At 40.7% G+C, this 23,926-nt stretch overlaps 2 protein-coding genes across 5 annotated transcripts in view; one reads left to right on the top strand and one right to left on the bottom strand.

Annotated features, from left to right (window-relative positions):
• Positions 1-14,266, top strand: part of KCTD3 (potassium channel tetramerization domain containing 3) — a 31,488-nt gene extending 17,222 nt beyond the window's left edge. For both annotated transcript variants that reach the window (XM_053383159.1, XM_053383160.1), the window contains 9 exons: positions 1,654-1,769; positions 4,094-4,181; positions 4,384-4,500; positions 5,581-5,751; positions 6,508-6,663; positions 7,821-7,917; positions 11,831-12,015; positions 12,374-12,512; positions 13,018-14,266. In XM_053383159.1, the coding sequence (XP_053239134.1) occupies positions 1,654-1,769; positions 4,094-4,181; positions 4,384-4,500; positions 5,581-5,751; positions 6,508-6,663; positions 7,821-7,917; positions 11,831-12,015; positions 12,374-12,512; positions 13,018-13,582 (1,634 nt within the window). In that variant the 3' untranslated portion in view covers positions 13,583-14,266. The remainder of the gene's footprint in view (positions 1-1,653; positions 1,770-4,093; positions 4,182-4,383; positions 4,501-5,580; positions 5,752-6,507; positions 6,664-7,820; positions 7,918-11,830; positions 12,016-12,373; positions 12,513-13,017) is intronic.
• Positions 14,267-17,462: 3,196 nt separating this feature from the next.
• Positions 17,463-23,926, bottom strand: part of USH2A (usherin) — a 427,327-nt gene continuing 420,863 nt past the window's right edge. Inside the window, exons 71-74 of one of the 3 annotated variants that reach the window (XM_053383154.1) lie at positions 20,958-21,059; positions 20,345-20,416; positions 18,737-18,961; positions 17,463-18,122 (exon numbers count right to left, since the gene is read on the bottom strand). In XM_053383154.1, coding sequence (XP_053239129.1) covers positions 18,033-18,122; positions 18,737-18,961; positions 20,345-20,416; positions 20,958-21,059 — 489 coding nt within the window. In that variant the 3' untranslated portion in view covers positions 17,463-18,032. The remainder of the gene's footprint in view (positions 18,123-18,736; positions 18,962-20,344; positions 20,417-20,957; positions 21,060-23,926) is intronic. The other 2 variants (XM_053383155.1, XM_053383156.1) reach the window with 2 other exon arrangements.

Genomic DNA, 23,926 nt, shown 5'->3' with positions numbered 1-23,926 from the left:
ACAAACACTCTTCAGAAGCTGACAACACCATCTATGGAAAATTGCAAGGGCTGGCATCTCCATGATAGAGCTCTCCCAGAGGCTGTTTTCCCTTCAATATTACTTACATAAGATACCACTACTGGATTGCTGCTATAAGCAATATTTTACTGAGAGGGCCCCTTAAGACAAGAACCTGTCATTACTTATGCCGTCGTCTTCCCTGTGGACGGCCGTCAGGATTGTTGAGCCTAAGCAGGAGTGACACTTTAAATTCCTTCAGACTATTCATGCTGTCTTCCTTGATTTCCCTGAACCTCATCCTTCTCCAGAGTAATCAATTCTAGTTCTTTCTCTCCTTTTTATTATTGCCTGCTTTTATGCGCCCTGCTGTTAAATATAGTCAGTATCAGAGCTGATCATATGTCCTGAAAAATTATTTGGCATTGTAATTAAGTCACTTTATGCACCAGGCTTCTTGACTGCTATCTGAAAACATCAGCTACTGTCCTCTTCAAAACACCATTTTGGTATCACAGTTTACCCTTCTAAAGTCTGGAATTCTGAAGGGTCTTCAAAGGGTTTCTATAGAGCTTTTTATATTTAAAAGTGTTCATATAATTGCATGGTTCTACTGCAGGTTTAATTAACTCTTTAAAATTACAATTAAAAACTATACTGTGAAGTCACTTAATCTGGCAACATGCTAAACTCTTTTGCCGCAGTCTCCAATACTAATCTTATTAAATCTTATTAAATCTGATCTGATGGCTACAACTGACAAACATTCTGTCAAGTCACCCCCACCCAAGAAAATAAACTTGGAAAAGACTCTTCAGTCTTGATGTATTCGGACTATTTAAACACTTTACATTTGTATTAGCCGTAGTAATGAATTAATCAGCCATGTCACTTTGTGCCACAAATTGGACAATTCATAATTGGAGAGAGAGTTTGCAACAATGCGCACATGGATCAATTTAACGTCATAGAATCAAAGAATGAGGGTGGCATCAAACAAAATATTTCTGCTAGTGCAAGGAATGCTAGATTTTTGGTTGTGCAGTGGAATTTCCCTCTGGCTCCTCCTCCCATGCACTCCCTAAATCTGTTCTGTTACCCAACCCTCCAGAGCAGATTGGGGAGAGCACATGGGATGTGTGAGAAGGCAGAGGGGGTGTTCTGTTGTGCAGAAGGAAATCCTTGTGATAATGGAACTTCTTCACTGGATACAGTCCTGAGTGTCTGTTTTCAGTGTGAAACGAGAAATGGTTAATACGGATTGACATAGAATACAACCATTTTGATTTTGTGCTTACGACAAGCATGACTGTGCAACCTGCTGTTCCTTCTGCCACTTGTAACCTCAGTACATATTGAGGCATTTGTTGGGTCTCACGAAGTAAATGTGTAGAGAGACTGTACCCAGTCACGGCGGGTTATGTTGCTGAATCTTCCATTAACCAACCAGCAGCTGGATAGAATATTGTTACAGCAGAATATAATGTATTTATTGCCTTCTTAGCTGATTAAAAAAAGCTCTCTAACTTTCTTAAAGCAGCATTGTAATGCTCACATTGCATTTTTTTCCTCTTTATGTTGGTTGATCATACTTGTTCTGGAAGCAAACTTAATGCACACTTTCTTTGGTGGTTGTTTTTCTTCTTCTAATAGGAGTATTTAGTCTTGGAGTTCCTGTGGATGCGCTCTTCTTCATCGGTAACCAGTTGGTGGCTACTAGTCATACAGGAAAAGTTGGAGTATGGAATGCCGTGACTCAACACTGGCAGGTATGTTAAACAGAAATGCTTAATATGACATGTTTTATGATACTGTAAAAACAACATAAATTCTGAGGGTACTAGTTTGTAAAGTTTATCATTACCTACTCTTAAGGATTCTTTTTTATTATCCTTTGTTACAATTTATTATTGCACTTATTTGTAAGTCAGACTACATCAAAGACAAACAAGTTGCATGTTAATCTTGAGGACCCTCGAAAGCTCTCGAACTGATTGCACTGCACATCATGCCTCAGAGATATCTGTTTTGTATTTCTATTCTCAAATGCCCTGTGATTTTTATATATTATGCATTCTGACAATGAGAATAGAGATTCTTGGATTCCAGACAAGACTGAGGGAAGAGCTGGGCATTCATGCAGGAAACGAACCTTGTAACACAGCCAGATGAATGTTTCTGTGGCACAATGTAAAGACACTGTAATGAAATCCAAGAGGCTGCCTTGCAAATCTCGAGAGGCAGAAGTGACCTAAGGCTGACTCCCGTGGCTGCCACAGTACTGGTTGAATAAATCCTGATTTTACCCATAAGTGACAGTCATGCCAATGACTAACACTGCAAGAATGCAGAAAGCCAAGTGATATAACATAATAATCTTGTTACATATTGAAAACTGACCTAGTGCATTTGAATCTAACACAAACAGCTAAAACTGCTTTAAAAGTTCTGTCAGTACCTGCTTAAAAACTCTTGAGTCTCTGCCTAATCTGCAAGAAGGTGATCTATGTTTTAGGTGTTACTTTAGGAGTTAATAGGCACTGTCTGCTTTATAGCTGTACTTATCACACATGTCCTCTTCACATTATGTACACCCCTCCTTGGAAGCTTGCTGAAGTTGTGTGAATATTTTTCTGGTAAGAAATGGTGTGTCTTTGTCTCTTGCAAATGTAATGGCATAGTGGGAATGAATAGAGCTGTTGGGTTACATTTGTAGATCTTATTGCCCTTGCTGTGCAATGGAGGGCAAAGCAGTCTTTGATGTAACCGGGTATGTAAGGCGGCACCCTCATGGCTCTGGAGACCGACTGGCTTCTTATCCAAGGATAACCTCCCCCTGGATTCATGTGGTCAGCTCCCCCCCCCCTACCCAAACTGTATGAACAAGACAGACTGGAAAAGGGTTAAGACGGCAAGTAGTGAGATGGACATCCAAAGGCACCTTGCCTATGTTCTCGGGGCTCAATAAGTGACTTGTATGTTGCTATGTTATGCATTGTGGGTTCTCTGGATATCTCTTTTTTTATAGAAAAACTGAATATAAATATTGTTTGTATTTTCTTTTTTTAATCATTACAAGCTGCTAAACAAATACAGTGGGCTGCACCCAAACTTCTCTTGTGCTAGAGCACTCATCTAAAGGGAGTTCCCTGTGCCCTCCTTCCCACTGTGCCTCCTTCATCCTCTGAAAAACCTCTTCTCGGGGGGGGGGGGCTGAGATGGGAACTGAAATGGAAATGAGAACTAGAGAAAATGGCAGAGGCAGCATCAGCTGTGACAGGCTGGCAGGCTCTCAAGTTGTTTTTGTTTTACCATTAATACTGTTGCAGTTTACTTGTTAAGAGTGAGTTCTGTTTCTTAAAACTGCTACCCGCTTTCTTTAGATTTGTTCCATCTAATGGGCGCAGGACATGTATGCTCCTCCCCAAAGCATTTAGAAACACAGAGATGGAAAATAGTTTGCCTTTTCTTAAGAAAGGCATTTTAACTTGGAACAGCAAGAGAAAAAATCTGGATGGAACTGATAACAAACTTGCTGAACATTATTGCTCTTGAGCAAATCAGTTACTTGCTAAACAACGCCGTGAATTGCACTTTCTGGAATTGATATTTGGTGGGAACATTTGAAGGCAAAAATGGACTTGCAGGTTATTTGGAAGCTGGTTCCTGAAAGCTGTCTTCACTCTACATGCTTGATTATTCAGTCAGAAGGGGAACATTCTCAAAGAAGTATCAACAAAATACTATTTTTGTTTTAATTTTCATGGGCTGTAATGCTCTTGAGAAACAAGCTTCCTGTGGTTACGACATCTGAAAAATAGTTAGAGAAGCTACTTTCAAGATGTGGCAATGGGGTTCTTTCACAGATTCATAAACTTTTAGGAAGTTGCCTTATATTATGTAAATTTTAACATTCTTTGAATATCTCCAATTAAACTCTAATAAAATATTCACTTTTAAAAAGGAAAATTGTAGTACACTGGCAGACAGCATAGGTCCATATTGCATTGGCTCTAGTGAAATACTGGATACATTCTGATAAAAAAAAAGCAATTTTAAATACTGTACATTACTTGCATTCTATTTATCTTAGGTTCAAGATGTTGTTCCCATCACCAGTTATGATACTGCTGGGTCATTCTTACTGCTGGGCTGCAACAATGGTTCCATATATTACATTGGTAAGACTATGAAATTTCTCCCATTCAAAATTAGTAACACTTTACAGTACTTCATGGTTTGGTAGAATCATGATCTGAATTTCTTTTATTTGCTACCTTAAGATGATTATTATACCTATTGTTCAGTGCCCCAATATATTTTGATGATGGGTAATTTATAAATAGGTGAATAAATGTGTGTTTTTAAATTTTTATTTTACAGATATGCAGAAATTTCCACTACGAATGAAGGATAATGATCTTCTGGTGACAGAACTTTACCATGACCCTTCCAATGATGCCATAACAGCACTTAGTGTTTACCTTACACCCAAAACAAGTGTGTACCATCTTTAATGCCCTTTAATAATAAATGTTTGATATGACCTTTTCATTGCATCCTTTTGTAAGAAATTTAATTTAATTTTCCATTTTAAATCTGTCCTATTGTAAGGGAACATACCAAATGATATGTTCAACTGGAAGATGTTTGTGGATTTTGGTTTTTTTTATTTATATTTATTTATATTTTAAAGAACAGGAAATTCAGAGGCATTATTTTTTCCTTTGTCCGTATATAGATGACACTTGAGCACATTATGCACATTCAAGCATAAGTTTGTGCAGCTAGAAATCTCACACCTGCCATTTCCTAGTGCACCTTGTGAAGAGAGCCCAAGTATTGTGTTTCTGAATGGCATAAATGATACATCAGTTGCTGAATTATTTAACAGTATTTCTTTATAGGTGAAGCACATTATCCACTTTATCATTGAAACCAAGCAGCCAAACTTTTAGGGCCCCTGTCATTCCTATTTAAAAATGGTTGTCTTCTACAGTGCAGTTTTGAAATAATATTTTTTGCAGGGCGAGTATTGGGGAAGTGGAGGCTTCCTTGGTGCCACTGTCAAGCATTGCCTAAGAATATTTTCTTCGTGAGAATGTGGAAAAAAATTTTTTATGCAACATGTTCATTAGAAATCAGGATTGCATGCCTGTCCTTTCTCAGTTTACACTTGATTAAAAACCCAGGTTTATTGCTGTGCATAATTTGTTTAAACCGTTCTAGGACTAGAGGTGTCATATTCTGGAAGATGGCTTAGTAATGCAAGATGGTTGTTTGCTGCACAATTCCAAACTTCTTTCAGTTGTCATTTTTTTGTTCATACCTTGCCAACATTGCTTGCCAACTTTCATGATGTCTTGGGGATGGGGGGAAAGAAATTTGCAGTAATTAATGCTGAGTTGTTACAGAATAGTAAGAGGCAAATATTAGCATGTAAATGGGGCACATCTCTAAAAAGTATTGAAGCTGTGTACATGCCTCTCATTGGTTCATGCAGAATTCCTAGGCAGCTTCAAGCCCCTATTCCATTTTGGAAGCAAGTGCAGTTTTGTATTGGTGTTTTGTTTTCCATAGGTGTAAGTGGTAATTGGATTGAGATTGCATACGGCACAAGTTCAGGAGCAGTGCGTGTGATTGTGCAACACCCAGAAACAGTTGGATCAGGCCCCCAACTTTTTCAGACTTTCACAGTTCATCGAAGCCCTGTCACAAAGATCATGCTGTCGGAGAAACATTTGGTGTCAGGTAATTGTGTTGGAAGAAATGGGATCTCCTGCCATTTCCTATTTAATTTGTATTCATTTCATTATACTTCTGAAGCTAGAAAGAGAGTGGATAAAAGCCACTTCCCCACTTGCACCTCCTGTTCATGCTGAATTTCTGGTGTGAAAGCCCAGTGAGATTAAGAGGTCATGGAGGCAATTCATAGAAGAAAGTAAAGATAGCAATGGTGATATGGTGAGGCGAGGCTCAAACGCAAATATCCATAGCTGGATAGGAGTTGGCAGTCACTGGACAATATATCCTTTACTTCACAGACTCCTCCACTGTAGCTCCATCTTAGTGTGCTGGGTGCCCTCTCAAGAGTTAAGCAGACTATGCCTATAGGAATTAAAAAATTGTCAGTAGCATCTTAGAGACCAGCTAAGTTTGTTCTGGGTATAAGCTGAAGAAGTGTGCATGCACACGAAAGCTTTTATCCAGAACAAACTTACTTGGTCTCTAAGGTGCTACTGGACAGTTTTTTTATTTATTTCAACTTCGTCAGATCAACACAGCTACCTACCTGAATCTATGCCTATAGGACAAAGGGACCCACAAGCACCCCCAGTTCAGACATTTGGAAGGCACTCAAAATACAAACCAATTCTTACAAAGTTTCATTGAGGCTACAGGAATGGAGATTAGTAACACAAAAGTATTGTGGGGTTTTGACTTTGGTTGAGGTTTAGAATGATAGCTGTATCTTTTTGTGAACCGTTTTTCTTGTACTTTTTCTAGTTTGTGCAGATAACAATCATGTTCGGACCTGGACAGTGACACGTTTCAGAGGAATGATTTCAACACAGCCAGGATCGACTCCCTTGGCATCATTCAAAATTTTGTCCTTGGAAGAGACCGAGAGCCATGGCAGTTACTCTTCTGGAAATGATATAGGTAGATAAAGCATTCTGAGTGGAGCAGCCGGGTAGCTAATCTGTTCTTTGAGACTCTGAATGGAACATTTCTATCTTGCAGTGTTCAAGAGAGAAGAGAATATGGGAAATGAGAAGAGGAGGGGATATGTGAAATGGCCTGTAGTGGAAGAAGTAGCTGCCTTGGGCTAGAGGGCAGGAAGGTGGTCCAGGGATTCACTTCTCAGTCATTGAATAATTTATATAGCACTTGATTGTTTTTTTAAAAAAGCCTCCTAAGCAATTTACAAAAGTATAAACTAAAACATTAAAGTTTCAGATTAAAAATAGTTAAAAACGGGTATTTAAAAGCATTCAAAAGATAATTAAAATCAGCAGTAGCTAAAGAGGGATAAAGCATATATAAATTCTACATGGCTGGATAGGCCGCCTAAACAAAAATGTTTTAAGCATGCACCAAAAAAGAATATGAAGCAGGGAGTTGGGATTTCCAAAGTGTAGATGCTGCCACACTAAAATTTCAGTTTCTTAAAAGTGCAGAAGGGGTATTACATGGCACTTGTGACAGTGAGAGTTCTGCAAACAGTTGAGTGCGTATCTAGGGGGTAAGCTGGACCCAAGCAGTTAAGGGCTCTCCATACTAACCTTGAACTTGGCCTGGTAGCAAATGGCCAACCAGTGCAGATCTCGGAACAGTTAATACATTTGCAAGTGCGCTTTTACCCACTCTGTACTTTTGTGATATTACTCAGAGTAATATGAAATTAAGATTATAAAAAGTGGGGGAGGGACTACCAGTTTCTCTCTTTCTCAGCCCTATGACCCTCCCTTGGCAAACATGTTTCTGAGTATACAGCTAATGCAGAGAGAAAATGACTAGTAATTGGTGACTACTAACAATAGTTTAATCCATAAAAAACAGGGTGATGATTTCGAGACTTCCTTAAGGGGAAAGGAACAGTATTGAGTATCTATGAACAGTATTGAGTGAGGTAGTGATATAGGTGCATTGTTAAACATTTTGGACAGGTTTTTGAAAACTTTCACAGAAAAATTGGAAACTAGTACATAGAACTCAATGGGTGTTTATCTAATATTTACTGTGCAGTATATATATTTCAAAAATGTTCAAGGGCCTTGAATTGAGGGGGGGGAATCTTCTTTGCTTTCCAATTACAGGACCATTTGGTGAGCGTGATGACCAACAGGTGTTTATCCAAAAAGTTGTTCCCATCACTAACAAACTCTTTGTGAGGCTCTCTTCTACTGGAAAAAGGTAAGCAACAAAATTATTGTGCAGCTGGGTATTAAAGTGAAGGTCAAGGTTTATTGTAAATTTGTAGCCTAGTACCATATTTTTCGCTCTATTGGACGCAGTTTTTCCCCTCCAAAAATTGAGGGGAAATGTGTGTGCGTCCTATGGAGCGAATGCAGGCTTGTCCCATAGCCGCGCGCAACCCCTCCGGCAGGGAGAGGCTGCACGGGGCTATGGCTTCTTTAGCCCTGCGCAGCGTCTCCTGGCAAGGAGAGGCTGCACGGGGCTAAAGGGGAAGCCAAAACAGCAAGCAGGATCCATCCTGCTCGCTGCCTTGCCTTCTTCCATAGCTGCGCGCAACCCCTCTGGCAGGGAGAGGTTGTGTGCAGCCTCTTTGGGGCTGGGGGGGGGGAAATATTTTTTTCTTGATTTCCCCCCCTAAAAACTGGGTGTGCCCTATGGTCCGGTGCACGCTATGGTGCAAAAAATACGGTAATTAACAACAAGAAGTTCTGTTTGTTTTTAAGATTTGCTGAAGAAGTTTTACTGTGGTAAGATTATGTCAAGAATTTTAACTGCAATGATTATAAAATCCCAATGTTTACAAAATGGTGTGGGCTACTGTACCACCTAAGAGCATATTAATTCTGTTCATTGTTAATGTTCCAAACAAATTACCTTTTTTAGGATTCTCTGGTTAAGTTTCCATGATTAGCTCTGGCACAACAATCGGTGTTAGATTGTCAAAATAGCTTTGGCTGACACTAAACTACCATGACTTTAGTCTCTACCTCGGATTAATGTATGATAAAAGATATCTCTGCATCCATGAGATTTCCATTGATGACATGTGGGAGTTTGAAAGGAGGGCTTCCTTGTTAGGGTGCCAGTGTTGTTTTTCTCACATCAGGCCAGGTGATTAGTACAAATGTTCATCTTACTATTAGTTCCACATAGACAATGGCAGAAGTACAGTCAACTAATTTGCTTTGTATCCCACTCTTCTCAAATTTTGCTTCCATTATCTCTTTCCACTTTGTAGACAACATACATTATACTTTTCCCACTGCTGCCTCACATTTTCTTGGCGCAGGGGATACTGAAAGAAAATGAAAAGGTCAGCAGAACTGTTGTACCCAAGACCGAACGCATAATGGAGTCACAGAATACCTTCATGTTTGTGCCATGATGACTCTCTGGTAATCCTGTTGGCTAGGAGGGAAGGCAGGTTACATTCTGCACATCGTGTTTAAAATTATCACTAGAATAATTGTTCTGCGCCAGGTGTGGAAATTTATAGTTCACTGGCCTCTGGAGAGCTACAACTCCCATCAGCCCCAGCAAACATGGGCCATGGCCAGGTATGATGGGAGTTCAGCAACATCTGGAAGGCTAATAATGATGATAATAATTAATAATAATTGTATGATTTACACCCTGCCCATCTGGCTGGGTTGCCCCAGCCACTATGAGTGGCTAACAGAATATATAAAACATAATAAAATACCAAATATTAAAAACTTCCGTAAACAGGGCTGCTTTCAGGTGTCTTCTAAAAGCCAGATAGTTGTTTATTTCCTTGACATCCGAAGGGATGGTGGTCCACAGGGAGGGCGCCACTACCGAGAAGGCCCTCTGCCTGGTTCCCTGTAACTTTGCCAAACATTCCCTACACCTGTTCTACACTCTCAGCAAAGATCACATTTGAGAATATGAGTCCATAATTGGGGGGGCTTAGTGCTGTGCTGATTTCGGGCAAACAGTGGCAGGAATGAAATACAGTATAAAAATTCCTGCCCTAACAAAAGCTGTTCGAACTCTTCTCTCCCCCCCCCCCTTGAAATGGTAAAGATAACGTCCACAAAATGCATGCACCAGTTTCTCTCCACAAGGTCAAGACCAGCCCTGTATGAAAGCAAGTTTGTGTCACAAGGATTAGGACTCAAAGCTGTTTATTGCCTCTGGATCCTGCATATCATTTGCTAAATGTCGTCTTTATTCTGCGTCTATTTTTCAGCTATTAGATCCTTGGCAATGAGCAGAAAAAATGAGTGGGTGTCATGGTATCCTACTTTTGCAGCAGAGGGCTATGATTCTGCATGTCCAACCTATCTCTAAAATGAATTTACTCAGTTACAGGAATGTTTCAAGAACTAAACATTGATAAGTATTTGAAAATCTGGGTACAAGGATATAGAAGGACAAAGAATCAATTTGGGTCTTGGCTTTACTCATAATAGTAAAATTTGTATTTTACAACCATAGTTTACCTGCAGGCAGGTTTGCATTTAACTTCCACTTTTTTAATGGGCATTTAATTATATCCCTTATTTTAGAGCTCTCTTCTGTTCCTCCCATATGCTAGTGTGTATTGCTACCTTTCATAAAATAATATGATATGTTGCTTGGCCATTTAAAAGTAAATGAAATCCAAAGACGTGGAAACAGCAGCTAAAGTGTTTTTGAAAGCCCTGGATACTAGTTAAAGGAAATAGCACTGTTCTAAAATTGAAACTGCTAGTACAACCAAGGCCACTAATAGTGATTCACCGACACACAGTATCTTTAACACATGGCCTATCGTTTCTTATTGCTTAATCTTGTAATGAATAAAACTCTTTAAGGGAATCAATCTTCTTTGCATCAAAGTTCATTACGTACAATCATAAGCAACTGTTAGAGAAATTAATCAAGAGTACATTTTCTGTGCACCTAGATTATCCCTTTGACAGCTTGTTTGTTTTTAAGCAAAGAGCATTAGAAGCCTGTAATATGGTTGGAGGCCAAATTATCATCCCAATAAATGTTATAAATCACTATGATTTAATGTTCTGTTCTTGCACAGGAAGAAACTGCCACACGTTTATTAAAATTGGTGTTGTACTAGGGTAAATCTTAACATAATAACTCAAAGCTTGTTCAACTTTGACCTCTTTCTGTTCTCCTCCTTCTCTTTTGATTACTGCAGGCATAGTCTAATCAACCTATGCCTTCTACATGTTAATTAAACCTGCATTCATGTATACCCATTTTATCTCAGAAATAATTGTGTTGGTTATTGCTTCCCATGGCAGCAGTTTGCATTGGGTGCATTCAGATGTTCCAGATTTTCTTTTGCATTTGCTCTTGAACTGCTTTGGGAACATCTACTCTGCCATTTCGCTAAAAAGAGATGGGTTCTCAATTACAAAGCAGAAGTTGTAGTCACAGATTTCTCTTGGAATTACTTAGGCAGAATTTTCAAAAAAGCATATGCCAGTTTATAGAACATTTCATAGAACAAATGCTTCCAGGAGAACCTTGTGACTACCACTGAATTTCCCACTAAATTTGGGGAGGAATTGTGGCCCTCTTGATACGGCATAATATGCAAGTTTACAATTTGTGATTTTCCACTAGCAAGGCACTGCAAGGATTCGGACTCTTGACAGTTACGTAGCTATTTATGGGATGGAAACAGTTGAGTTTTTATTTTGCATCAGTATGTAGCAAAGCATTTTCTAGAACATTCTTTAACATATGCATGATGATATTATGGTATAGTATGGCCACAGTCTATAACCCTACAAGCACATCAGTGCCAGTTGCTGGCTTTGGCAGACCACATCTCATGAGCGCCCTGAGGTTCTTCCCTCTTCCATAACTGACACAGGGCTGCATTGCTGATTCTTAGCTTGCGTGTCAGATTGGATATTTGGATAACTGAAAGGCAGAGAATATCTATGGTGTATTATGCAGTAACATAAGTGTCCTATTTTGAGTGCACTCTTTAAATAAATTTTAGAAGACACTGCTGTCTTATCTTGGTGTAATAACACTTCTGTTACAATTTTTGTTTTACTAGTAATCTCTAAGCTTTTACCTAAAAATGAAAATGGCCCTTGTTTTTGCAGATTGGTTGACTTAATGTGCCCTTGTGCAATTTCTAATGCAGGATATGTGAAATTCAGGCTGTTGACTGTACTACCATTTCATCCTTCACTGTACGAGAATGTGAGGGATCCAGTCGGATGGGCTCAAGACCACGGCGCTACCTTTTCACGGGGCACGTGAATGGCAGTATTCAGATGTGGGACCTCACCACTGCTATGGATATGGTTAATAAGAGTGAAGAAAAAGGTATCTGCCTTGATATAGTCAGATGTGCAATAATCCAATTTTTCTATTAATGAAAGAAGCCAGATTTAGTAGTTATCCAGTAGGATGTTGTATTCTTCCTATACTGCAGTTCCAACCTATTGCTTAAAGCAGAGGTGGGAAGAAGGTAGATTGAGGATTTATTGGTGGATCTCCGGGTGAATTGCAGGAGATCAGCAAGGCTGGATAGCTAGGAACAGCATGCTAAAAAATGGCAGGGTTCTACTTCAGTATTTGGCTCAAACGAGACAGGGTGCTGATCTGGATGGGCTATGCAGTGTGGGCAGAGTATGGCCGTTTAAATGCATGTGTGTCTGGTCTCTGTTTTTTCTCTTAAAAGATGTGGGTGGTCCTACAGAAGAAGAACTGCTTAAGCTTCTGGATCAGTGTGACCTGAGCACATCTCGCTGTGCAACTCCCAATATCAGCCCAGCCACTTCAGTGATGCAGCAAAGCCGTCTGCGCGAATCCAGCTCTAGGTATGTCCTTGCCACATGTGCATGTCTGTACTGGCTGGTGAATTGTAATCTGAATCTTTTCATTCAGTACTTTAAACATTTTGAGACTTGGATTTTTGTTAGAGATAGTTGTTCCCTGTTAGAACTGCATGTTACAGAAAGTGATAGCCAACATGAGCCATACTCAAATTCATTGATTTTCACTGGATCTAATATTCAGTGTGACTAATGTAGATATCAGCCAGAGAAGTCTCCTTCGGTACAGTCAGCTGCCAACAGTCAAAAGGTTACAAGTTTAATTTTTGTTAAATATGCAAAATAAGTGCCTCCCAGAAAGATCAAATACTTTCCCCCATTAACATTTAATTTCCTCTATCTTTGTGTGGAATAGCTCTGGTAACATCACAAGCAACAGCACCATAGATGCTCGAAAAGGAGAATACCTTGTTTCTAGCTTGTGGTATCTGTTCAGTGTGACTGTTCATTAATACTGGTGCTCTTACTCATGCATATAAAATATTTTCAGCCTCCAGTTGCAACACCGTGAAATGATCCACGAAACCACTACATATGGTTCCATACGGCCATATAGGGAGAGCCCTTTATTAGCCAGGGCACGACGGACAGAGAGTTTTCACAGCTACAGAGAGATCCAGGCTTTTAATTTGAACAAAACTATGGTAGACAGAGGTATTCTTCAGAATGGCAACCAGAGTCCTGTACAGACAGAAGTGAAGAGGACAGGTGAAAACATAACTGACAAAAGGGCTTCAATAGCAGCACTTGAGATAAGAGCTACCAGAGCAGCAGATGGGGCAAGTGATGGTCAGAAAGTGCCCGAAAATGTATTGGAGTTGAAGAAACGAGGAACTGATGAAGAAAACGAAGCCAAAGCAGACAATAAAAAGAAAGGTGGGTTTGAAGGAGGAGGATTCCTGGGGAGGAAGAAAGCACCTCATCTGGTGTCTTCACCAAGTATTGTGGAAGGAGCTTCTGAAACATCTGGGGCAGCTTCGCCATCACCTACAAAGACAGCAGTTTCCCCACGGCATAAGAAAAGTGACTCTAACTGCCAGGATTATACCTTGTAAAAATGCTGAAGGATATTTATATCCAAAATATATATCAAAGGTTTTAAACACTAAACTGGATAATATGTTTACATTTATGTGTCTGTGGGCATCTGTAAGTCTGTGTCTTTCAAGATGTTCTTGAAGTAGAATAAAGCAGGATAGGGAACACATCAGTCTACACAAAGGACTTGGCTTCACAGCACAACCAACAGAAGCATTTCTAAAGTATTCTAAATTGATGTTGACTTCATATAACGATGAATATGAAGTCCATCTGGTACAGACTTTGATTTCAGGCTTTCTTTAATGGAGGCTGGCATGCACTACCATTTTTGTTGTAAGGGGAGCATTTTCTAATGTCTGTAACTCTGATTCCCATTTGTGGCTCTGCACATGCTAAATATTTAATGTATGTTGCCTACTTATTGGTCTTCAGTGAGTTCAGTCTCTCTTCATGCTTTTGTGGTTCCATATTGGGAATAATAATGGAAAGAGGGTGGCATGGCCACTTCACCTTACGTTTGCCTTTTTTGTTGTTGAGTCACCATATTTTTTACTAGTATTAATAAACTTTGTATACATCACCTGGTGCAATTTGTTAACTTAATCATACTGCAATTCTAAACATCTTGTTACTGATTTGAATGCTATAAAACATTATTTTGCATATATTTGTCTTTAATATTAAAGTATAAAGAATTTGATAGTTGTGTATTATTTTACTTATGAGAAAAACCACTTATTGCTTACAAGACTGGCAACACCTCCTGGAAAGCATTAACAGGTGAGATAAGCAACAAATATTAGCAATAAGAGAGCTTTAGATTCAGGCCATATTAAACTTGTGATCTGACTCTGCAACTGTAAGACATTGCATACTATTAAAGGTAAAGGTACCCCTGCCCGTACGGGCCAGTCTTGCCAGACTCTAGGGTTGTGCGCCCATCTCACTCAAGAGGCCGGGGGCCAGCGCTGTCCGGAGACACTTCCAGGTCACGTGGCCAGCGTGACATCGCTGCTCTGGCAAGCCAGAGCCGCACACGGAAACGCCGTTTACCTTCCCGCTTGTAAGCGGTCCCTATTTATCTACTTGCACCCGGGGGTGCTTTCGAACTGCTAGGTTGGCAGGCGCTGGGACCGAACGACGAGAGCGCACCCCGCCGCAGGGATTCGAACCGCCGACCTTTCGATCGGCAAGCCCTAGGCGCTGAGGCTTTTACCCACAGTGCCACCTGCGTCCTGCATACTATTACCTCCCCCCCAATAAAGGGTAGTTCTGGAATACCAAAAGAAAAGCATTGGTGAGCTTTTACCATCTTCCAGCTTGAGCCAAACAATGAATCTAAAAGAAGTAGCTGTCTTTTGAACGTTGGTATATTATATCTCTCTCTGTTTCTGTAAGGTTTTTGCATTCCTTTTTCTTCCTGTGCCATGCACACACATAGTTGGCCTGGAACAATTCAGATCTGTGTATACATTCCTTCTTTTCAGTAAAGCATAATCCCATACATTCTAGAGGATGAGTCAAAACAATAGATAAACTTTGAGATAGACACAATCAGAAACACCCCCACCATAGCATACCCATTCCTCCAAAACAAACAAAGGAAAATCCCCACACCACTAAACAGGATCACACAGGAAGGGGGGGGGGAGTAGGCAAATTTTCCCCAACCACATCTCCACTAAGCCCCCAGCCCATCACACATCCCAAAACTTCTGAATAAAAACATCGCAAGCCAAAGGCCTACACCACCTAACAGACTTCTACAAAAATAACAAGCCCATATCAACACAAGAAATACAAGACAAACTAGGGGACACCCAAATACCGTGGACACTAACAGAACACCAACTACATGCCTTCTTAAATAATCCAGCAGTTAAAGCAGCCACTAGGCCCTTAATCACCTTCAGAAACCTGACATTCTAGGGACATGACAAGGGATGGTATCCACATTATACAAAATACTGCTCCAGAATCCCACAAATCTCAATGCACATGCATTATTTCTGGGGCTGATGGGAATTGGGAGCCCAAGACATTTGTAGGCACTAGGTTGTGGAAGGCCACTGTAAATGCTAGATAATTTCTTCTGTAGCAAAAAGCCAAAATTCCTAGGGAAATAATACTGGCATTTTCTAACTTTTGTTCAATAGTTAATTTATAGCCATATTCTGAACAAAAGTGCTTACAAAGTCCAGCTGGTGGTCTGTCCAAAGTAATCCTAAACTCATAGAAGCAATAAATAGGACCATAGGCCAACATGAGTCAAAGACACCCAATGAAAAATATTGTTTGAAACCATTTATTAATTGGGATATTCTGAAATGTACTACATTTCCGTATATAATAATTAAAAATACTTAGTTTTAGCTTGCTTTTCTGTGTAAAAAATAATACACAAGACAGCTTTTAAAGTAACTTAATATTTTGTCCTTTGCTCCGCAAGTATATTGGCAGAAAATAAAATATCTGCTACTTCAACAGGTAACAGGTAACACAGAAAAAGAGTATCCAGCTCTAAATACACAATGAAATTACATTTCATAAACCATCTAAGCAGAGTACTTGTATAAATGTTAGTGGGCCCAGTCCTTTGGGACTTTATGTTTTGAAGTGCACTTGGACTGAGTTCAAATGTGATTCCCTTTTCCTTATCAACAGACAAAACTACAAAGGTTTTATTGTCAGTAGCACATATACAACAGTTTGCTACTAGAAATGATGTTCTACTCTTGTTCTTCCCAAGCCAAATCTTCAATTTTGGTGTAGGGTTGAAATGTTTATGCCCTTGCCACAGAAGACATATCTGCACATGTGATAAGTGTAGCACTGAAAACTGCCTTACTGCTTCAGGGAATGAATTTTGTTATTATCAGTGGCATGATAGTAGCACCTTGCATCCAGCCCACAAAACTAGATACATAACACCTTTGTTTCAACCTGTGCCTAACAAAACAGTGATAAGATGACCACCTGCTACAGACAACGGCTAAAGTTAGCTATTGACACAGAACATACATAACGTAATCAAAGAAAATTGATGCAAAGTGATGTAGCTTATACCTAAACTACTAACTACCTAGATCAGTTCTTTTGAATGATTTAGGCAACAATCCTATATATATTTTTCTGGGGGTAAATCCCAAAGAATTCAGTAGGGCTCAGTGCTAGATATGGAACTGACCTACAAATAATTGTAATTTCAGTCTACAATTCAGGGCAATCAAAAATATTTCAACACATAGCTAGGGAAACAAACCACTGCAGAATAAGAACTATAATGAAAGAATTGCTAGGACAGTAGTTGAAAATTTATATATTTTAAGGGAGATGCAGGAAATCGGCATGGTATGTAATAGGATTCTTAGCGAGCCAAGATTCCACTGTACAAGTGAGTCAAACTAAACTGTCATTTCAGTAATCATTTTTTTTAAGAAAGAACATACACACAGCTATATAAATATCAAACTCTCTACTTCCATGATCATGTACTTTGGAACATCCCAGGACCAAACCTAAGTGGTGTAGGAGAACTATGGTGCTGATGGATCATGAAGACCAGGGCCCTGCAGGATCTGATTTCTTTCCGCAGGGCCTGTAAGACAGAGTTGTTCCGCCTGGCCTTTGGCTTGGAGCCAATTTGATTCCCTCCCTCCCTCTCTTTTTTTCTTTTCCTTCTCCTCCTGCGATGAGGCTACATTTTAATATTTTAATGTTCCATTATTTTAATGTTGTATTTTATTTTTGTTTTTAAGTTGTAATCATTCATCTTGTTTTTATTATTGCTTGTAAGCCGCTCTGAGCCCGGCCTTGGCTGGGGAGGGCGGGGTATAAATAAAAATTATTATTATTATTATTATTATTATTATTATTATTATTATTATTAAAGTGGTAGGGTGAAGAAAATGGCTGTATTGGGACAAATCGGGGGTGACTTGGATTCACACAATCCCAAACCCTCATGTTTGGGATGAAACAACCACAATTTACTTTTTACTGGTTTCGTTTTGAAACTAAGACATTTTGACTGAAATGTTCAAAGCAAACTTTTATATATGTTGTAGCATAAATAATCAGTGGCTCATTTTTGACAAATGGACCATTTCATCCAACCATGGTTTCCCTTCATACTTTTGGAAGTGGAGCTTAAAATGTTTATAAAGGTTTCTGGCTCAGTTGTGCACATTTTAAAAGCTTTATAATACATACTTTGCTATATAAATAAAATTTACTCCATAAAATCTTCATTGTAGGGTGAAATCTTACCCTTCTTAGCAATGCATTATCACAAGTATTATATGGTAATACTGACACTGTTTAAAAAAATTAAAAATCAAGATAATTCATATTGGTAGGCACATTACATCACAATGACTAAACAAGGCAAGTGTGTTCAGAATGGCTTGAAGAAAAAACACCTTCCATATTCTGCTTATGCCATCGTACCAGTGGCAAAACTACTCACAAAGGTGTGTCCGTAAATGTTGTATGTTCTTTTGTGACAGTACTGAAGCCTTTTATAGCGCTCACAAGATCTTCATCATCCACATACTATAAACAAGCAAACAAATAAATAAATTTACTTTTTTTGTTATTGAAGAGGCTTATGTTCCAAGAACATAATGGTGGAAATTCTTCACCTCCCAACGCCTTTCTAATATTAATTCAGGAACACTGTTGGCATTTTCAACAATTAAGTAGATAATTTAACTCTCTTAATAGGATGTGGCTCAAAATCTAGAAAGAAACGAATGAACTTGCTTATATTGTTTTCCTCCCATATGGTAAGTTGTCTTTGTAAGCTTTCCATGCATGCCCAACTGCATTAAAATACACTTACCATGTAAGTTGGTCCATTCATTTGTAACATTGGGCCATCAATTGCTGGCATATTAATAGACCAGTGCATGTGGGTAAGTACATTTTAAGGTAATTGGGTTTCCCCAGTGCCCTGTATAAATTAGGATCAAAGGAACCTTAGAGGAACAGACAGCTTTGGAAGCAAAGGGTTATTGGCCAGAAGTGGTGGAATGCAGGGATTCATGACTCTACTAATATCTGTAGGGGTTGGAGAGGGTTTCCTAGCATTCTTTTCCCACTGGCTTTTATGCTGCAATTGCCACTGGCCCCCAAAGCTTATCAGTCTTCCTTTGAAAAGAACTTACCAAACCACTGTCATGGCCATGAATAATGGTATCCCAAACGGTATCTTCTATTAAGGATTTTTTGTCATAGACATCAATAAGCTGACTGACACTCCGATGTAGAGAACCTTGGGAATATGTACGCTGCACCTGGCTTTGGCTTGGTACTGGAAAGCCGGAAGTACTTTGATTGCTATGCATACTCAAAGGAGACACTGGTACTGGAATTTTTGTATCTGCTAATCCCTAGAAGCATGGAAGGAGGAGACAAAATAAATAAAATGTTGTCTTAGGAAGAGCTTTTACCAAACCATGTATCACCATACTGTGGCTTCCACTGCAAAATGATCCCCTGGTTTCCATCAGCTGTCCTTAGCTGATGACCAGATGAGAGTTAATTTCACAATGCTGCAGGAGCCCATCTTCACAGCAGAGTTTATGACCAATAACAGAACACCATTAAACACACATGGCAAGGATCATTAGCACTCTCTTCAGCTATTGTTCCCTGTGGAAACCATAGCCTTCTGCAATGCAGTTTCGCAAGGTGATCTCCTGCTAAGCATGCAATACATGCATGTCACCGGCACAATTCCCATTTCACTCCAACAACAGCCTTTTGCTGAGCAGTGCCTGCAAGGTGAGCAGGGCCATTGGTTCCCTAATGAATGACTGCTGGGGGGTTTAAGCTTGTAGATCAGTAGGGTCTCTAAAGATTCTGCTAATATGGGTTATGCCTAGCTTTGTACATTCTCTGCTTTCACAGTTTGGTCACATAGCTCTCCCAGTGACCTGCCCTGTAAAAAAAAGCCCACAGACACAAGCAGGCACTGCAATCACAGCAAACCCAAGAGATGAGGAAGCAATGCCACATAGTTTATCACATAAAACACCAAACGGTTCCAATTGCACTCTATAGGAAGAAATGGACACTCTCAGACAATGGAAAGGTTTGAAACATGCCTGCAAGCCTGGGTATGGCTTGCTGTTCTAGAAGATGTTGGGATTAAATAAGGATTTATTGAATGAAAATGCAGCTCTTCTGGGTTTGACTCTAACACACTCATCACTTGCCCACATTCATGCCCAGGAGATCAAAGGAGCTTCTGGAAACCACAGAAGGGGATAGTGCTCTTGGGTTTGGGTCCTGATTATAGGCTTCCTACAGGCATTTAGTTGGCCATCCTTGAGACAGGGTGCTGGGCTAGATGGGCCATTGACCTGACCCAACAGGCTTTTATGCTCTTAATATGGATATTATGGTTATGGATTGAGACTGTTTGTGTTAGCTGTAAATACTCAGCTTTTCAACCCCCCTGGGTTCCCAAGTGTGGTTTATCCCAAGTTTGTGATTTAATGGAAATCAACTCTCTTATGTTCCAAAAAACAACAACCCTGTTGCACCAGCCCAATTTCAATTTTCTTAAAGAAACCCATTAGTTCTGCCTGAGCCTATGTACCCCAGTTCTACACCTGCTCCATTACCTGGACAATGAAACACAATACAAGAGCATGCTCAGCACCACCCCCTTTTCCGCTATAAAGTGTCATGCAAAAAGACTTTCATGCCAACACTCAAGAAAATTGCCAGTGCTTGGTCGCCCAGGCCAGACCCGCACTAATCACTACCTCAGCGTGCATTGTGTAGCTTTTGAGAGTGACGCTGCTTGAGGACTCAGACGTATCGGCAACCGTCTCAAACTGAGATTAAAAAGGGAAGAAATGTATTAATGGCATTTCTAAATGACCTGGGTGCTGTGACAAATGCTCCACTGGAAGGTTAGCTTGCAATGAATGTCTGCACCGAGCGGGCCACAGAGCCAGCAAGGAGGAAGCCCGTGAAACTCCGGTGCCATCAAGCAAAGCGATGTTGATCTGTAGCAGCTGAGGAATTGCCCCATTATACCGAGTCAGAAAAATGGGAAGGTATTTGCAGTGAAGGCTTATGGCAACTGAAAGCCAATTTGTTGCTCTTGGAGGCAAGTTTCGCTAGCATTTGTATGGGGCTGCAGTGGCTGAGTGTTCCAGATTCAAGCCAGTAATTGAGTTAGGTGTAAAAAACTGCACTTACAATTATCTGCACCTTATGCCGGGTGACCTTGAAAGCGATAATAAAACAGAGCGACTCCCTCAATCTAATACAGTGGTGGGGGTGGGGGATGGAGGAAGAAGACATTGCCTAGCGCTTTAGAAATATATCTTTCTCAATGTTTATGCAGACATATGCATCGCAAAGGCTTACCTTATCTGAGCTCTGTGATACTTGTGAAGACGAGATGACAGGGACTTGTAAAGAAGTAGCAAGAGGAGGCTGATGGCAGGGATTATCAGTGAAAGAGGGTTTCTGCATTATTTTTTTTGAAACATCATAGGTGCAGGAAATAAAGGAGGAGAGGCAAGGCAGTAGAGAAGACAAGGAGTTAAAACAGAGGAGATGGGGGAAAGAGCAGCAGTTCAGACAGTTAACCTTCCAAAGGCGAAGGGGATGGAAAACTAGAAAAGAGAGTGAATGGAAATGCGGCTTTTTTACATGTAAACCTCTCCCCGCTGTTGACACACTCAGAGCAGAAACAAGGTTGTCCTGTCTATGCTTTTAGTTTCCCTTTGAGGTCAGAGGTAGCTGGCAAATCTCGATGGGCAAGCTTGCTTTAATTTATATTAATTACATTTATCAAATAAACAAAATACCCCATAATGGTAATATATAATATATAGAACACAATAGCATAAACTTAAATACTATGACAATTTCAAGTTCACTGTTTTAAAATGGGTCTCTCTCCATTCTTTCTGCCCCCTTGCTGATGATTCACCCACCGGCCACATGTTTGGTGAGTGTTAGAAGAGACCTCACATATACATCGATAGCCATCTGACTGCCCCAGGTGCCTCCCTTGTGTGTAGGAGGGATACATGTGTATGCCAGTCCACCTGTAAGGCCCTTTCTCAATGTATGGGCAGCAGGAGGCATTGCCAGCACGCTTGGTGCTTGTGAGCAGGGATAGCCCAGAACACTGGCGGAGGAAGAGGAGGGGGGGGGGGAGACACAGGCCAGCCCCGTCCCCGCCTGCTCTCCATCCCCCACTGCCAGAGCATGAAGCTCCACCACTGGCCCAGAGGACCCCCTTCCACCCAGGCCTAGCTCATTTTCAGTAGCTGGATTTGAGTTGTGAGTGGACTGGGGGTTCCTAGATCCCCCCATTTGGGACTGAGAACATAGCAAAGTGTTGGTAGTGCCAGCAGCTAACATTGTAGCTTGGAGGTAGCACAAAGCCTTTGTGTGCAAACAGTCCCAGGTTCAATCCCTGGCATCTCCACTTATGGCATTGAAAAAGCCATGTCTGAAACCCTGGACAGCCAGTGTAGTGGACCCAAAATGGTATCCGACAGATGCTGCTGGACTCCAGTTCCCATTAGCCACACACTGTCTGGCAAGTGACTAGGGATGATGGGAGCTGTAGTCCAATATCATCGAAAGGACATCACATTGGCTACTTCTGCTGCAGGCAACACTGTGCTAGATGCATCCATGATCTTACTCAGTATAAGGCAGATTCCTTTGCCCTTAACAAGGTTAAGTGGGACCAAAGGAAGGCAAGGATCCTGGGTATTTTGAAGAGGCGACCACACAGTGGTAGAGCACATCCTTTGCATGCAGAAAGGCCCAGGTCCAATCCCCAGCATCTATAATTAGGGCAGAGAAACATCCAGGTCAGAAACCCTGGGCAGCTATTGCTGGTCAACACAAAGTTAGCTTGACCAGTGGTCTGACTTGGAAGAATACAGCTTCAAATGTTCCTAAAGGCCTATCCAGACTATGAGATGAGCCTGATGCCAGGAGCAGAAGGCAGAACAAAGAATAGGGGAGAAGAGCTTATTAAGCCATTTCATTGAACCTTTTACAACCTTGTAACAAGGGGGTGCCTGAATTAAGCATTTACAACACTCAGGTTTTTCTCTCCCTACTGTAATGCCTACTTTTCACACATTTTGGCTTATTATAATCAAACTGCATCCTCAGTTTTTTTTGTTTTTGTTTTTACTGGTGCTCTTGAGCATTTCTTTCAGCTACAACTGACTATTCCTATAAAAGGCAAACCAGCCTATTTTCAAAGCTCATTTTACTAGTTCAGAAACTCAACTAAAATTGATTAAACAGGCCCTAATTTAGCCTTTACAATCCACCCAGAGTCACCATAGAAATGTTGCTGAGAGCAGCATCCCCCAGCTCCTGAGGGTCATTCCTGAAACACAAACATTTTCCTTTAAGGCCCCCGCTTGGCCCCCTAACTCAGTAATGCTCGAGGAGTAGCCACAGCACTGACAGGTCCTTAAGGGGCCACATAAAAATTAAAATTGTTGACTTGCTGCGCTCTTTTAAGAGGCTTTTAACAAAGGCTTGAGCTGCGAAAATGACAGAAACATTTAAGCATGCTGTGCAGTCTGAAGGGGGCGGGGGGGACACAGCACATGTGGGAGAGGGGGAAATGGCTAGCAATATAATTCTGCAACGATTCCCTTTAGAAAGGCACAAGGCACAGATAAAAGCGGCTGCTTCTCTCTTCAAATACTGTACCTTTGCCAAGTTTCACATCCTGAGCGGTAGGCAGAGTTATCCTCTACTTAGGTGTCATCTGGCCAAAGCTAAGTATTTTAAAACTCCCTTGGTTTCAGTGTAGAACTGCAGCCAATTATGACAGCCCCATGTCATGCGCCAAACATTTAGGCACCCTTCCTTGGGCGGCGCATTTCTCCAACAGTTTGTGCTGCTGGTTGCGAAACACGTGACCCGAGTACACATGGTGAAACATTATGGGAAGAGGGGAGAGAATACCACAAAGACCTCCTGCTTTTGTCCTCTGCCCCATATCAAGCAGTAAACCTTAAGCATGCGCTTAGTGAATTTGCTTTAATTGTTGGGAGCATAGCAAGCTGCCTTAGATGATACCACTGGCCTCTCCAGGGAGCTCAGTTGGTAGAGTTGAGACTCTTAATCTCAGGATTGTGGGTTTGAGCCCCAGGTTGCATTGCAGGGGGTTGGACTAGATGACCCTTGTTGTCCCTTCCAACTCCACAGTTCTACAATTTCCCCAAAATTACTTTATTTACATTAGTTCACATTTGTATGGCTGCCCCAAGGCGTATGTTCTCTAGGTGGAAGGGGAAATTGCGAGAGAATTGCTTAATGTGAACTAGTCACTGCCAGCTGCA

The sequence above is a fragment of the Podarcis raffonei genome, chromosome 3 (assembly GCF_027172205.1).
Source record: "Podarcis raffonei isolate rPodRaf1 chromosome 3, rPodRaf1.pri, whole genome shotgun sequence".
Classification (NCBI taxonomy): Eukaryota; Metazoa; Chordata; class Lepidosauria; order Squamata; family Lacertidae; genus Podarcis; species Podarcis raffonei.
The sequence above is the reverse complement of the archived record's forward strand: the minus strand, read 5'-3'. Positions and strand labels throughout refer to the sequence as shown.